Source organism: Tripterygium wilfordii, chromosome 12, assembly GCF_013401445.1.
Source record: "Tripterygium wilfordii isolate XIE 37 chromosome 12, ASM1340144v1, whole genome shotgun sequence".
In the NCBI taxonomy this organism is placed as follows: Eukaryota; Viridiplantae; Streptophyta; class Magnoliopsida; order Celastrales; family Celastraceae; genus Tripterygium; species Tripterygium wilfordii.
This window is the reverse complement of record NC_052243.1, coordinates 590,567-602,453: the sequence shown is the minus strand read 5'-3', so window position 1 is coordinate 602,453 and position 11,887 is coordinate 590,567. Positions and strand designations below refer to the sequence as shown.

The following is an 11,887-nucleotide window of genomic DNA, read 5'->3' as shown; positions in this document are numbered from 1 at the left end:
TCTTGAAGAGAGTTTGATCAGCGAAGCCCTTGTAATTCGGGGGATCATGCTAACTCCGTTCAAGCCCATATATAGGGTTCCATTCAGAAATTTAAAATATTTGATGACAAATTTACCTTTTGTTTTGAGGAAAAAAATATTCCAAAAAATTTTAGGTGCAATGGTATGGTCATGGGACCAATCCCATGAATAGGGCTTTGCTTTCAGACAGATCAGACACAAGATTTTGAAAGAGAAATGGAGTTAATGTTTAGGCCCATGTTGCTTCATAACCTAGTGACATTATCAATTTCATATTAGCAATTGCCAGCACAAATCATTAATTCACAATTAACACCAATGGGACCTAAATCAATGGTCAAACCCATGAAAGCCCATGTTTGCATATTAAAGAGACTCTCGGTTTTGCTGCCTCCACTAGTTTTTTTCTTCATTCTTCTTTCATTGTCTGCATTAATATAAGGAACTACCAGAATATTATTATTGAATACGATTTGTTTTGGTAAAAATGAAACGGACAAGTTTACCTTGGACAATTGACATAGGCTTAAACTCGGGTCGTAAAACTCGGGCGCATAAAAAATTTTCAACATGGTAAATTAGGTCAAAACTTAGTTCATGGTCATAAAGATATTGCTCATGGTACGAATCGAATTCTCGAGTTGATACGGTTTTCTTTATATATTATTAGATACAAGCAGCAATAATGCCTCTACATCTACAACAGAAACTAACAACAATAAAAATAATCGACCAACCTAAACAAATGGGCATGAGTTAATGCTCCATCAACCAAGCACATGATATTGTTCCTTGTCCTTAACAAGTTCATGGAACATCACCCATACATATCAAAATACACAGCTTGAAACAAAGAATCCGATGAAGAAATAATTAGAAGAAAAACACAACTTTGATTATTACAATTGTTAGAGACAAGCCATTGGCAACTACTAAACAAAGCAAGACATATTGACCAAGTATTGGAACTTATATGAAAGAGTTATTAACTGTTTTACTGTTCTCATATGGTAATAATTACCAAGTATCTCACAATGTGACACATATCATAAAAACATAATACACAAACACCCTGATCAATACATATGCATATACTGTATCGCACATGAAAGAAGCTGCAGGTCTTGCTGTTCATTGCCCTAGCTTCTGTTCTTGCACTTCTCCATAGCTCTTGGAGCTGATCAATTAATCAATGAAGGTAAATAAGTTCCAAGCATTGAGGAAAAATACCATACTAGATTAACAATTTATGCTTCCAAATGTAGACTTACCAAGTCCAATTGCTTCCTTTCCTTTCATAATTCGGAGACGCTTGCATGATTCAACAAACATCCTGGTCCAAATGCAAGAGTATTAGTTAACAGTAATTGGCTTAAAATAAAAAAATAGGATAGCCTAGTTGGCTATCAGCTTCAGCCAAAGACGTATGCTTGTAAGGTTTTCATGGTTCGATTTCCAGTGGGATCTATCCTTATTCTATTTTGCATTGGGTTTTGACCCAATTTATTTATCGGCAAGTTGTGTGTGCGATCTATTCAGTCTAAGTATTTGACTGCCCAAAATAGAAAAGCTCGGTGGTGTCGTTGACAGTTATAAAAAGAGAGTAATTGGCTTAAATTATACTATTAGTTATAAGAGAACAATTAGAGGGAACACTTACTCCCATGGAACATCTCCAACAAGCATCCAATCACCATCTTTGTCTTCATAAGTTGGTACATAATCAGAGCCATTGAGGAGATCCATCAGCTTGCTCTCATTCATGAAATCCTTCATTCCATGTGGTCCACAATTACCTACATCAATTATCAATCCACATAAATTAACCTAATTGAAATCATTATACTTTAGTAATTCAATTAAACAATATTAAATAATTAACAATACATTATACACAAACCTATAGTACTGAAGGAACTGAACATATTTCCTAAGGCATCAGAGAGTTGTTCATAACTCTTGTACATCTTCAAGTCCACCTTGCGAAGATATGGTGCACCGTCCATGCTTACCTTCACGAAAGTCGCTCCTGTGACCTTCTCGGTCTTCTCCTTATGATCTCCGGTGCTCTTTTGGACGGCCATCAGGTTCTTTCGGAATGAACGCACTGGTGGCCAACCCACAACCTGTGCCCTACATTATTATTATTATTATTATTTTATTTGGATAATTAAATCCAAGTTATTTGACCATAAACAAAAGGATATTTTTCTACACATTTCAAGGGTAAAAGAAAATAGTTCAGAAGATTTACAATTCAATAAATTAAGAAAAATTAGAAAGATTGAACAAGATGTGAAGTTAAATTACAATATGTGGGAAAATTCTATTGAAAGTCATGATGCAATCAAAAATGCAACATCAAGGCTAAACCTATGTTTAAGTCGTAAAACACATGAAACTGAAAGTTTGGAATCCACCAGAGAGAGAAACAATCTCAAATATTTTATAAAAGCATAGTATGATCTCTAAGGTGATTATAACCCTAATAAATAAGAAAAACTAAGACAAAAGGAAATTACGAAAGTATCTAAAAATATTAAAACAACTATGTCAAAACAAGTCAATCTATCAAATTTTGTGCAATTCCAGGCTCGTGTTCGATCCTACTAGAATGTATTCTTGTAATTAAGAGAGTATAGTCCTACATCAGATCCAAACGTAGAAGAAACTTACAGAGGATCTAGTTAACAAGCGTGTTTGTTGCCACCCATTTAATTACAATAAGAATCCTAAGTTCGATTTTTTATTTTATCATGTCCTAACAAAGATATATAGAATATTGAAGAGATTACCAAAAAAAAGTAATGTAAGAGAATTTAACAATTGACAACATAAAACCTCAATTTGTTCTTAATTCTCACATATATGCTTGAATCTTGGAAAAAAAATTAACAGCTTAATTTGAACAACAATCAAGTCCCTAGTTTCATTGAAGTTCTTGGCACTCTTAAGTCTTAAGCCAAAAGAGATAGGGAGAGAGAAACATATAATTAAGGACACTAAACTCCCTCCAACTCTTTCTCTTTTTCTCTCTCTCATGAAAAATTATGGTAACCTAACCCTAATCATGCCATCAATATGCACCTCATCATACAACCCAAAGAGACCAAATAAAAAAATCAGAAAAAATCATGACAGAATAACTAGATATAGAAAAAAATATATATGCAAACTTACTTAGCTGGAGGCTTAGCTGGATCAGCTGCAGAGAGAAGGTTCTTCTCCACAACATTCTTTGCCTTCTCATTCAGATCCTCCCCGGACGCCGCGGAGTCCTTGGACGAAAGATTGAGCTTCAGATCAACCGTCTCAGAGAAGCCTCTCTTCCTTGCCATTTCTCCTCCTTCAGTATTAACTTTTCCTGGCAGCCCTAGCCTTAATTCAGTCTCCTCAAACCCCATCTTTGGCTTCGCTATTTCCATGAACTTGTTCTTCTCTTATTCTTCAGTACAGAGAGGGGGAGAGAGAGAGAGGGATTTTTGTTTTGGTGCTTGAAATGGTTTGTAAGAGAGAAAGTGTGCTTATCTTTTGAAATAATAGCAGTAATAATAATGTGAGAGACGTTTGGGGGAAGAGTTTATGTGTTTGGGCTTAGTGGGTATTAATATACGGATTAAGGGGGTACTATTGTATTTTTAATTATTTTTGGGTAAATGGGTTGGCGACACGTGGCAGGTTGTGTGAACTGTATTTTCCAAACTTTGCCTGGATTGGTGACGACATAGTGATGGAATCTTCCTATGATTGTTTTGTGAATAGAGAGAGAGAGAGCTAGTTTTTTGTGGCATCAATTGTGCCCATTTTCAGTATTATCATTGGGCTTGATGACCCACCTGAGTCATTACAAAAAAGGTCACTGAAAATGATTTAGAACATTTTGAAAAAATATAGAAAAGAAAAAAAAGATTAAAAACTTAATTGAATTTATTCTTAAGTGGCAAACCATTTTGATGTAGAATCATGCAAAGTTTATGGTTCAATTTTTTATATCTCCGAAACTCGGGTTTGTCAAGTTTGCATGTACATAAAATTTTCACCTAATAATATAATAAGTTTAGACAAAACTCAGTGTATAACAACAAAAGTATAGCTTTCAATGGAAATTGAATTCAGCACCTTACGGGTCTATTTCAATGTTTGGTTCACGATTATAGTTGTAAATGTGGTTTATAATCGTTTAAAATGTATGTTATGCTATGTACAACTGCTTATAGATCCTAATTAAGTAGCCTTAACATTTGCTTAATTTATAGTTACACAGAATAATCTTGGACGGCGTTCTAATTCCAAGTTTTGCGCTAATTAATTTCCTTGAAAGTTCACAACATTACATTGGATCGGCATGTTTATTAAAGAATGCACTTTCTAGGTGGACTACTTTTGTAGCACAACCAATGTTATCCCAATAATTAATTAGGACTTGATTATGTGAGTGGCTTGTAATAATTACTTGGGATCCTCATATCGATTTTATCAAAATGCTTTGCGACTATCAAATCAAGCCCACTTTTTTTTTTTTGTGGATTGGGGAGAACCAGTACACTATGCGCGGTTCCCCCACCAAAAATTTTAGGAAATTTTTTAAAAATCATAAATGTATAATATTTTATATAATGAATCCGACGAAATCTCAAAACATTCAATGTTTAAATCTAATAATATCTCAAAACGATCGCATTGAATTTGATTTGTTTCGAACGGAAAATATATTATTGAATTCGTTATGTTAAATACTACGTAATTATGATTTTTCTAAAAAAATTTAGTGCATAGTGCACATTGGTCCTCTCGAGATCTGTTTGTGTTAACAAGATTTTGAGTCTCTTAATACAAAATCCGAGAAATATTAAGCCAAATATCCTAGTATTAATACCCCAAATGTTTGTAACTATATTTCCTTTTTGGCAGATAAAAATTTTAAGAAATTTAGGTACGAATATTCTCATAAATATATAGAGACACATATATTGTACAAGAAGGGTTGAATTATGTATGTAGGTATATAGCACCAAAAGTGGTGTTTCTAAAAACATACACAAACACAAAAAGTAAATGTCGAGTTGTGTGTGTAAGGATAGACTACATCCAAAAATAACGTACAAAAGTAGAAACATATTTGTGCAATTATTTGAAAGCCACTGCCAACTCCTGTTTTGACATTTTGTTATTATGGCTATATCTAGCTAGAGAGAGAATAGTCTAATTTGTTATTTTTTGGTACTTAAGGGTTACGATACTCAAAATCAAGAGTTCAAAACAATCACGTGAGAAATTTCTTTGTGAAATCTTGGTTTAATGGACCTGTCCCACTTCCTAGACTCTATCTACATGAGTTTCAATCTAGTCTTAATTACTTATCGTCAGCGTGATACAGACTGTTCTAACATGTTAGAGGTTAAAAAAGAAAATAGATCTTGCTTAAGACATATGGTTTCAAATATGTGTGCGGTTCTAGCTTGCTTGTGTCATGTTGGCCTTGAATTGCATGCACCCACATGCATGCCAAGCTCTTTTCTTCTTTTTTTCTTTCTTTTTTGCAAAACAACAAATTAAGCCATGAAATTATACTATATATACGTGTATATGTGAATTGGTATCTTTATAAAAATATAACGATTATAACTTTGCCTATTTTCGGGTATATTAATTTTATTGCAAACCCATTTACGCAAACATTGAATTGTGCAAAATTTTATAAAATTATATATATTCTTCATTAGTAGCAAATTTTATCATCCTTTTCAACTATACCGATATGTTGGGTATCTATAGCACATTAATTTTTCTCCTTTCACCACTTATTCATAGAAAAATAAGCTGAAAAAGGGAGCTTTGTGTTGCTTAATTGACATTGCAACCATCTTGAAATTCTGCAATAATGGAAATAGCAACTCCAATTGTCATCTTTATATCTGAAATTCTTATTGGATGTATGCATATGGGACATTCAATAACGAGATACATATGTAAGAATGTAAAAAAATAAGTTCGCCCTTCTCTACCCACGATCATAACGTCCCAATTCCACGGTTGGAGATTGCTCCCTCACTCACAAAATCCAACACTTCCACTTGACACCTATGTATGTAATAATAAATAAGTTTTTCCAAGTCTCTCGATAAATCTTCTAATATTTAGGGATTCATTTCTAATCAACTCGATGATTCGGGATGACCCCAAACTGGTTCTAATCATGCACATATATTTCAAAATAAGATACATATATATATATATATAGAAAAAAAATCCTACATTTATAAACAACATGGTCAACTTCCACTTGAAAAAAAAAAAGAGAAGGAAAAGAGCGCCAATGGGGACAAGAAAAAGGAGGTGGGTCCCAACAGTGTAAAGAAAAACACGTGCTAAGATTCATTCGTTCTGGGCATGTGAAGTTGTTTGGTTTGGGGTTGGTTCCGTGTCTCCTCCGTGTCAAACCTCTGCCCATGTGCGCCGCTGTAGGGCATCCCACTTACAGGTGTCCCTCCCCCTCTTTTTTATTTTCATTATTTATACATTTAATTATATTTTTCCACCATGTATCCTTGTATTTATAATGTATCAATTCTTCATAATCATCCGAATCTTTATTCGAAAAATTTAGAACTGACTATACGAATTTATGAAAAAAAATCATTAGATCAAAGTAAATCCAATACATGTATTCGTTTCCGACATTCATTTCCATTTACGATCATATTTACATTAACTCATATTGATTTCTCTTATATAAATTCTCTCGATTCACTTGTAATGTATCGATTGACTAAGTGAAATTATTTTATGTAATAACTAATAACTAATTAACTCTTTTATATGGGATTACTTGTCTATTATATTGACACCTGTTTGCCCACAGAGAATGAGCGGCAGGTCTTACACTTCTACTATTATTAATTGTGTCTAAATTGGGCTAATGATTATTAATCGACCATCATTAATTAATTATCACACAATGTTCCCTAATTTTTCTTTTTACTTCTTTAATTATATAAATCATTACAACTCAATGATTACTGATCAGAAATATATATTCATGGATGGTGGTTAATCAGGATATATATATATATGTCAAATGGACTTAAAGTGCACATATTATAGATTCTTTGCGTCTGTTTAGCTAGGGTAAATTACTGACCTCTGTAACAGAAGAGTTATCTATATCGAAATAATAATCTTGCCGATCTATTAACAACACGTAGGTCAATGTCAGGATAATCAGTAATCTGTCAAAAAGAAAATGGACAAGAAAATGTGGATATACTTGTTGATAATGGCCTCTACAGCCAACCAATGAAATGAGGGATGGTCCTAATAAGGTTTACAATTAAGTCGTTTTCTGATGTAATTGAAGGCAAAACCTATTTTGCATGTACTCTCTTTCAAAGAAAAAATGGCCAGCTTTTGCCTAATATTTTTCACACACACGTCATTATAGTTTCAATAGTGACACTAATGAATTCAGTTATGCAAAAAATTAAATGGGCGTTAGATAATTTTCATGTTATTTAGTGCTGTGGCAAAATATTTAATTTGTCAGGCTATATTAATTATTCTATGGTCGACATTCCTTCGAAATGTTCCATCAAAATTAATTGTAAACGAACCCAATTGTTATTTAAGGCAACATAAATATATATACACGGTTGTTCTCATATGCGGACCTCCGTAAATATTAGTATAGCTAGTAGTCAAGTTGTGTGGGCTGCACTATTTCAGTCTCTCAGTTTCATCTATTTTAGGTTTCAGCCGTTTGATTCTCTGTTTCAGACGTTTGATGTGGATGTCTGTATACGGACATTCGCACCTAAGAATCTTTCTATATATATACATACATATAATGCATGTCATTCGTGTGAGATGGTAAAATTATTGAAAAAACGGATTGAGAAGAAATTAAATTTGAAGGGAGAGATCAAATTTGTGTGGAAATGGTTGTGGTCAACAAGTCTTATGTGTGGAAATGGTTATTGCTAATAATGGAGTGCCAACCACTCAAACAACCACCATAAGGGTAATTGGGTCAGTCTGGGCCTCTCTGTTTGCCTCATATCCTGTCCTGTCCCACTGATACTTGGCATTGGTGGGCTCGGCTTGGTTAATACTTGATAACCACACCACCTATGGAGAGACTTTCGACTACTCTTCATATTTGGGCCTTTGCCGACATACAGGGGCCCAATACTACAAACTCAACAGTAAAAGTATGACTGAAATTGATTAGGACAAAACAGTGGTTGGGGCCTGTTGTTTGGGTTATGGGCCTTATCTTATTCCAACAAAGTCAAAGTCTAGTGACACGTGTGAAAGACCCACATCCTACCATCAGCATTTAATAGCTCACACGAGTGCGATCATCATATCTCCTCCTCATGAGCATTTATTATACACAAAAGCTGGTAACTTTTTATCCCTCACAATTATGTCACAATAATTTTGGACGTGGAATTTCAAGATTCCAAAATCTCGATTGGCCCAATTAGTTTTGACAGCCCAACTCATGTAGGCCTCACATAGCCGGTCAGCCGATGCACAAATGTCTTGGTTACATTTTTAAAATGTAAGAATACCTAGTTATTATTTTTCGGATGTATAATAACTCACAAACTACATGTATCAGTCAAACACACGAAAATTCTATATCCAAACTTGTGGTAGGGATATGAATCGAATATAGCTCACTCTTTTAACAATACATGGTTCTAAAAAAAATTAGGTGGATCCATAAAGAAATGTCAAAAAATTAAAAAAAATTGAGAGTGTCCAAACTCCATACTCCGAAACACATGTACCAGTGAGATCTAACAAGGTTGGCAGATGAATGAATGCCATGATACAATTAATATTGTTTGGAGAAGAAAAGGGTAGTGGAGCAGTTTGAATTGTGTCTCGTGTGTTGGTACCCTAAAAGGCAAACCTAACTTGAATATTCGGGTCTATTTACGTTGGCACCAGCAAATATTGTTGGCTCTAACTCAATATGCACGGGCATGGCTTCTGTAAATTAAAGTTGAGCTGGCCAAGTTTTGATGGCTCGTTTTGATTGAGATGCATTTTATTAGAACTCCACATACATGTCAACAATAATGTTCGTTTTGGGTTATTTTGTTCCCGTGAATACATCAGACCTATATGACTTTGTTCATGCGTAACCTAACTACTACAAGTCGAACCCAATTCATTGAGTAAGCCTAGCTACTATGGGTCAAAACTCAATTAACTAGGTTAGTAAAATGCTTTGTTGGTGATAATGAATGTACTTTACCCACATATATCATCGGTTTGGAGTTGCCCATTTCACCGCCAAAAATAATCTATGCTAATTACAAGATTACCAAATAAAACTGTTTTATAAACCTCTACCTTTAGAGAGTAGATAGATTGTTGGTTGTGCATCACAATTTCATAATTAATTCTTGATGATATATTAAACACAACAAATATAATTTTGACCTTTTTAACATAAAACAACACTATATAAATATATCATTTGTACATTAAATATGAATCTAGACTCAAGTTATCCTATCTTTAGTAATTAAGTCGTATTGAGACGTGGGGAGCCTCGAAACTTTAAAGTTTGAATGAATGCATGAAAGTAAGCATTCAGTGTTTCCTAAACATATGTTTAATCAAGGTAAATGCATGCATCATCTTCCATTACTGAGTATTGAAAATTATTATCTTAAAATTAGTTCAATTAATTCCTCTGTGAAATCCTAATTACATTATTGATGCCACATGAATCTCGAACACATAAACCCAAGGATTATACAGATTCAATGTTACACAAGTACCAAAAGAATTTTCTATATTTATAGTACTGATGTATAAATAAATTCATTTTAACATTTAATCACGATATAATTAATTAATGAAATTAAAATTAATACTTAAAATAATATGGTCAAATGTGTTAGTTAATAGTGACAGTTATCAGGATCAGTTAACCAGAGTCAGACTATCAATGCATCCCATGAAGTTAATTATTTTATAAAAATTAAAAATAAAGGGAAGAAGGCCAGAAGGGCACATGCCCATGAACAACCCACGAGCCAATCACATGTCTATGCCATCTCCATCAACGACCATTAAAAGTGGGACCCAATCCAATCACATGGGTTTGTTCCCCTGATCGAACGCTCCACAACATACCTACCAAGATCGCATCTCAGCCGTCCATTGTGGGACCCAAACCAATCACATGGGATTGTTCCTCTAATCCTACGCTCCATTACACCCCTGCCAAGATAGCATCTCAGCCGTCCATTCCCTGGTCCACAGTCTTCGATACCCGTCGGTAAGCTTGTCCTTCTCTGTCCCCCTCACTGAGTACACCAAACTCCACGGTGCTCCTCATGTGACCGGCAGCAATATCTGTCACTGCCCCTAACTTTAACGATCCCTAGCCCACGCGCCATCGCTTAGGCACCAGGATTCTCACCGTCGGATTAGTTATCAGTCAAGCGCGTGTTCGATATGCAAGTGAGATTAATTCATTCCGATCTCAAATTCTCAATCAAGGAAGTCCCATGCACGAGCAGAACTAGTCACCCAGATATTGTCCCCTCAATGAAACCCACCTCTATAAAACTCTTGTGAATCACATCATTCTTTCCCATCAAACGCCAACAGATCAAAAAATTCATCTTTATCCGAGAAAACCCAATTGGTTGAAGATTTGAAATCAATGGCGCAATACGAGAAGGATCTCAATCTGAAAGCAACTGAATTGAGATTGGGATTACCAGGAAGCGATGAGCCTGAGAAACAATTGTCTTCAAGTGTAAAAAGTAATAAAAAGAGAGTCTCGCCAGAGACCTCTGAAGACAGTAGTGCCAGCGTTGTCAATCGAGACAGAACTCCTCCTGCAAAGTAAGTAGAGAAAACCCAGAAAGAATTGATGCGTTTTTGTTGAATTAATGGGGGGTTTTATTTTTATTTTTATGTATGTTTATTGTGTGCTGATAAGGTGTTTGATGAAATGTCAGGGCACAAGTAGTGGGATGGCCACCGGTTCAGTCATTTCGCAAAAACAGTTTGAAGAAATCAGAGAAAGAGGCTGCTGGGATGTATGTGAAAGTGAGCATTGATGGATCTCCATATCTTAGAAAAATAGATCTTAAATTGTACAAGAGTTACCCAGAACTCTTAGAGGCGTTGGAAAACATGTTCAAGATTAAGATTGGGCATTATTCAGTGAGGGAAGGCTACAATGGATCTGAATATGCTCCTACTTATGAAGACAAAGACGGTGACTGGATGTTGGCTGGAGATGTTCCATGGAAGTAAGCACTCAAATTTCTCTTTTGGCTTCGTAGAAAAAATTACAATCAGTGTTTTTTTGCATGAAACTCACATAGGTTTTTTGTGATCTTGTGTTAACAGTATGTTTATCAACTCCTGCAAAAGGCTACGAATCATGAAAGGATCAGAAGCCAGAGGCTTAGGCTGTTTGTGAAGACTACAGAGAGTCTGATCAAGGAAGATAGTTTTTGAGCTCTTAGGTTTTTTTTTCTTCTTCTTCTAGCTCAATGAAAATACAGGGAAAAAGTAAAGAAAAAAAAGGATTTGTTGAGATCCAATTGTACAATAGAAAAATACTTTTACTTCACTGTATGTTATAGATTGGATACATATCATTAATAATCTTATATGAGGACCAGAAAATAAATGGCTTTTGTTCTTGTTTAGATTTTACATAGATATGATTGAAGAATTTGAATCTGAAAGAAAAATGGGTAAGTTGTAATAGGAAGCCCTGGCAATCCTGAACTGTAAAAAACATTCAATAGAAGATAAAAGAGAATGTTGTTGGCAGGGTAGATCCAACAACAGTCTCTCCAACACCACTCCTGTAAAG

General features: G+C 34.7%; 2 protein-coding genes across 2 annotated transcripts; one reads left to right on the top strand and one right to left on the bottom strand.

Annotated features, from left to right (window-relative positions):
• Positions 1-878: 878 nt before the first annotated feature.
• LOC120011505 (auxin-induced protein AUX28-like) lies at positions 879-3,596 on the bottom strand. The gene is made up of 5 exons (XM_038862628.1): positions 3,202-3,596; positions 1,922-2,154; positions 1,682-1,817; positions 1,293-1,354; positions 879-1,198 (listed from the first exon to the last, which is right to left on the bottom strand). Exons 1-5 carry the CDS (start codon positions 3,444-3,446, stop codon positions 1,161-1,163), a joined length of 714 nt encoding a protein of 237 aa, XP_038718556.1. The 5' UTR covers positions 3,447-3,596; the 3' UTR covers positions 879-1,160.
• Positions 3,597-10,374: 6,778 nt separating this feature from the next.
• Positions 10,375-11,717, top strand: LOC120011318 (auxin-induced protein 22D-like). The gene is made up of 3 exons (XM_038862404.1): positions 10,375-10,899; positions 11,016-11,312; positions 11,413-11,717. Exons 1-3 carry the CDS (start codon positions 10,715-10,717, stop codon positions 11,483-11,485), a joined length of 555 nt encoding a protein of 184 aa, XP_038718332.1. The 5' UTR covers positions 10,375-10,714; the 3' UTR covers positions 11,486-11,717.
• Positions 11,718-11,887: the final 170 nt, after the last annotated feature.

What these genes read in the sequence shown, in the direction of transcription:
- LOC120011505 (XM_038862628.1), bottom strand. Translation starts at nt 3,446, where the DNA reads ATGGAAATAGCGAAGCCAAAGATGGGGTTTGAGGAGACTGAATTAAGG. An exon ending in CAGTTCCTTCAGTACTATAG is followed by an intron (nt 1,818 to 1,921) that starts GTTTGTGTATAA and finishes TAATTGATGTAG; the next exon opens with GTAATTGTGGACCACATGGA. An exon ending in GTTGGAGATGTTCCATGGGA is followed by an intron (nt 1,355 to 1,681) that starts GTAAGTGTTCCC and finishes CATTTGGACCAG; the next exon opens with GATGTTTGTTGAATCATGCA.
- LOC120011318 (XM_038862404.1), top strand. Translation starts at nt 10,715, where the DNA reads ATGGCGCAATACGAGAAGGATCTCAATCTGAAAGCAACTGAATTGAGA. An exon ending in GACAGAACTCCTCCTGCAAA is followed by an intron (nt 10,900 to 11,015) that starts GTAAGTAGAGAA and finishes ATGAAATGTCAG; the next exon opens with GGCACAAGTAGTGGGATGGC. An exon ending in GCTGGAGATGTTCCATGGAA is followed by an intron (nt 11,313 to 11,412) that starts GTAAGCACTCAA and finishes TTGTGTTAACAG; the next exon opens with TATGTTTATCAACTCCTGCA.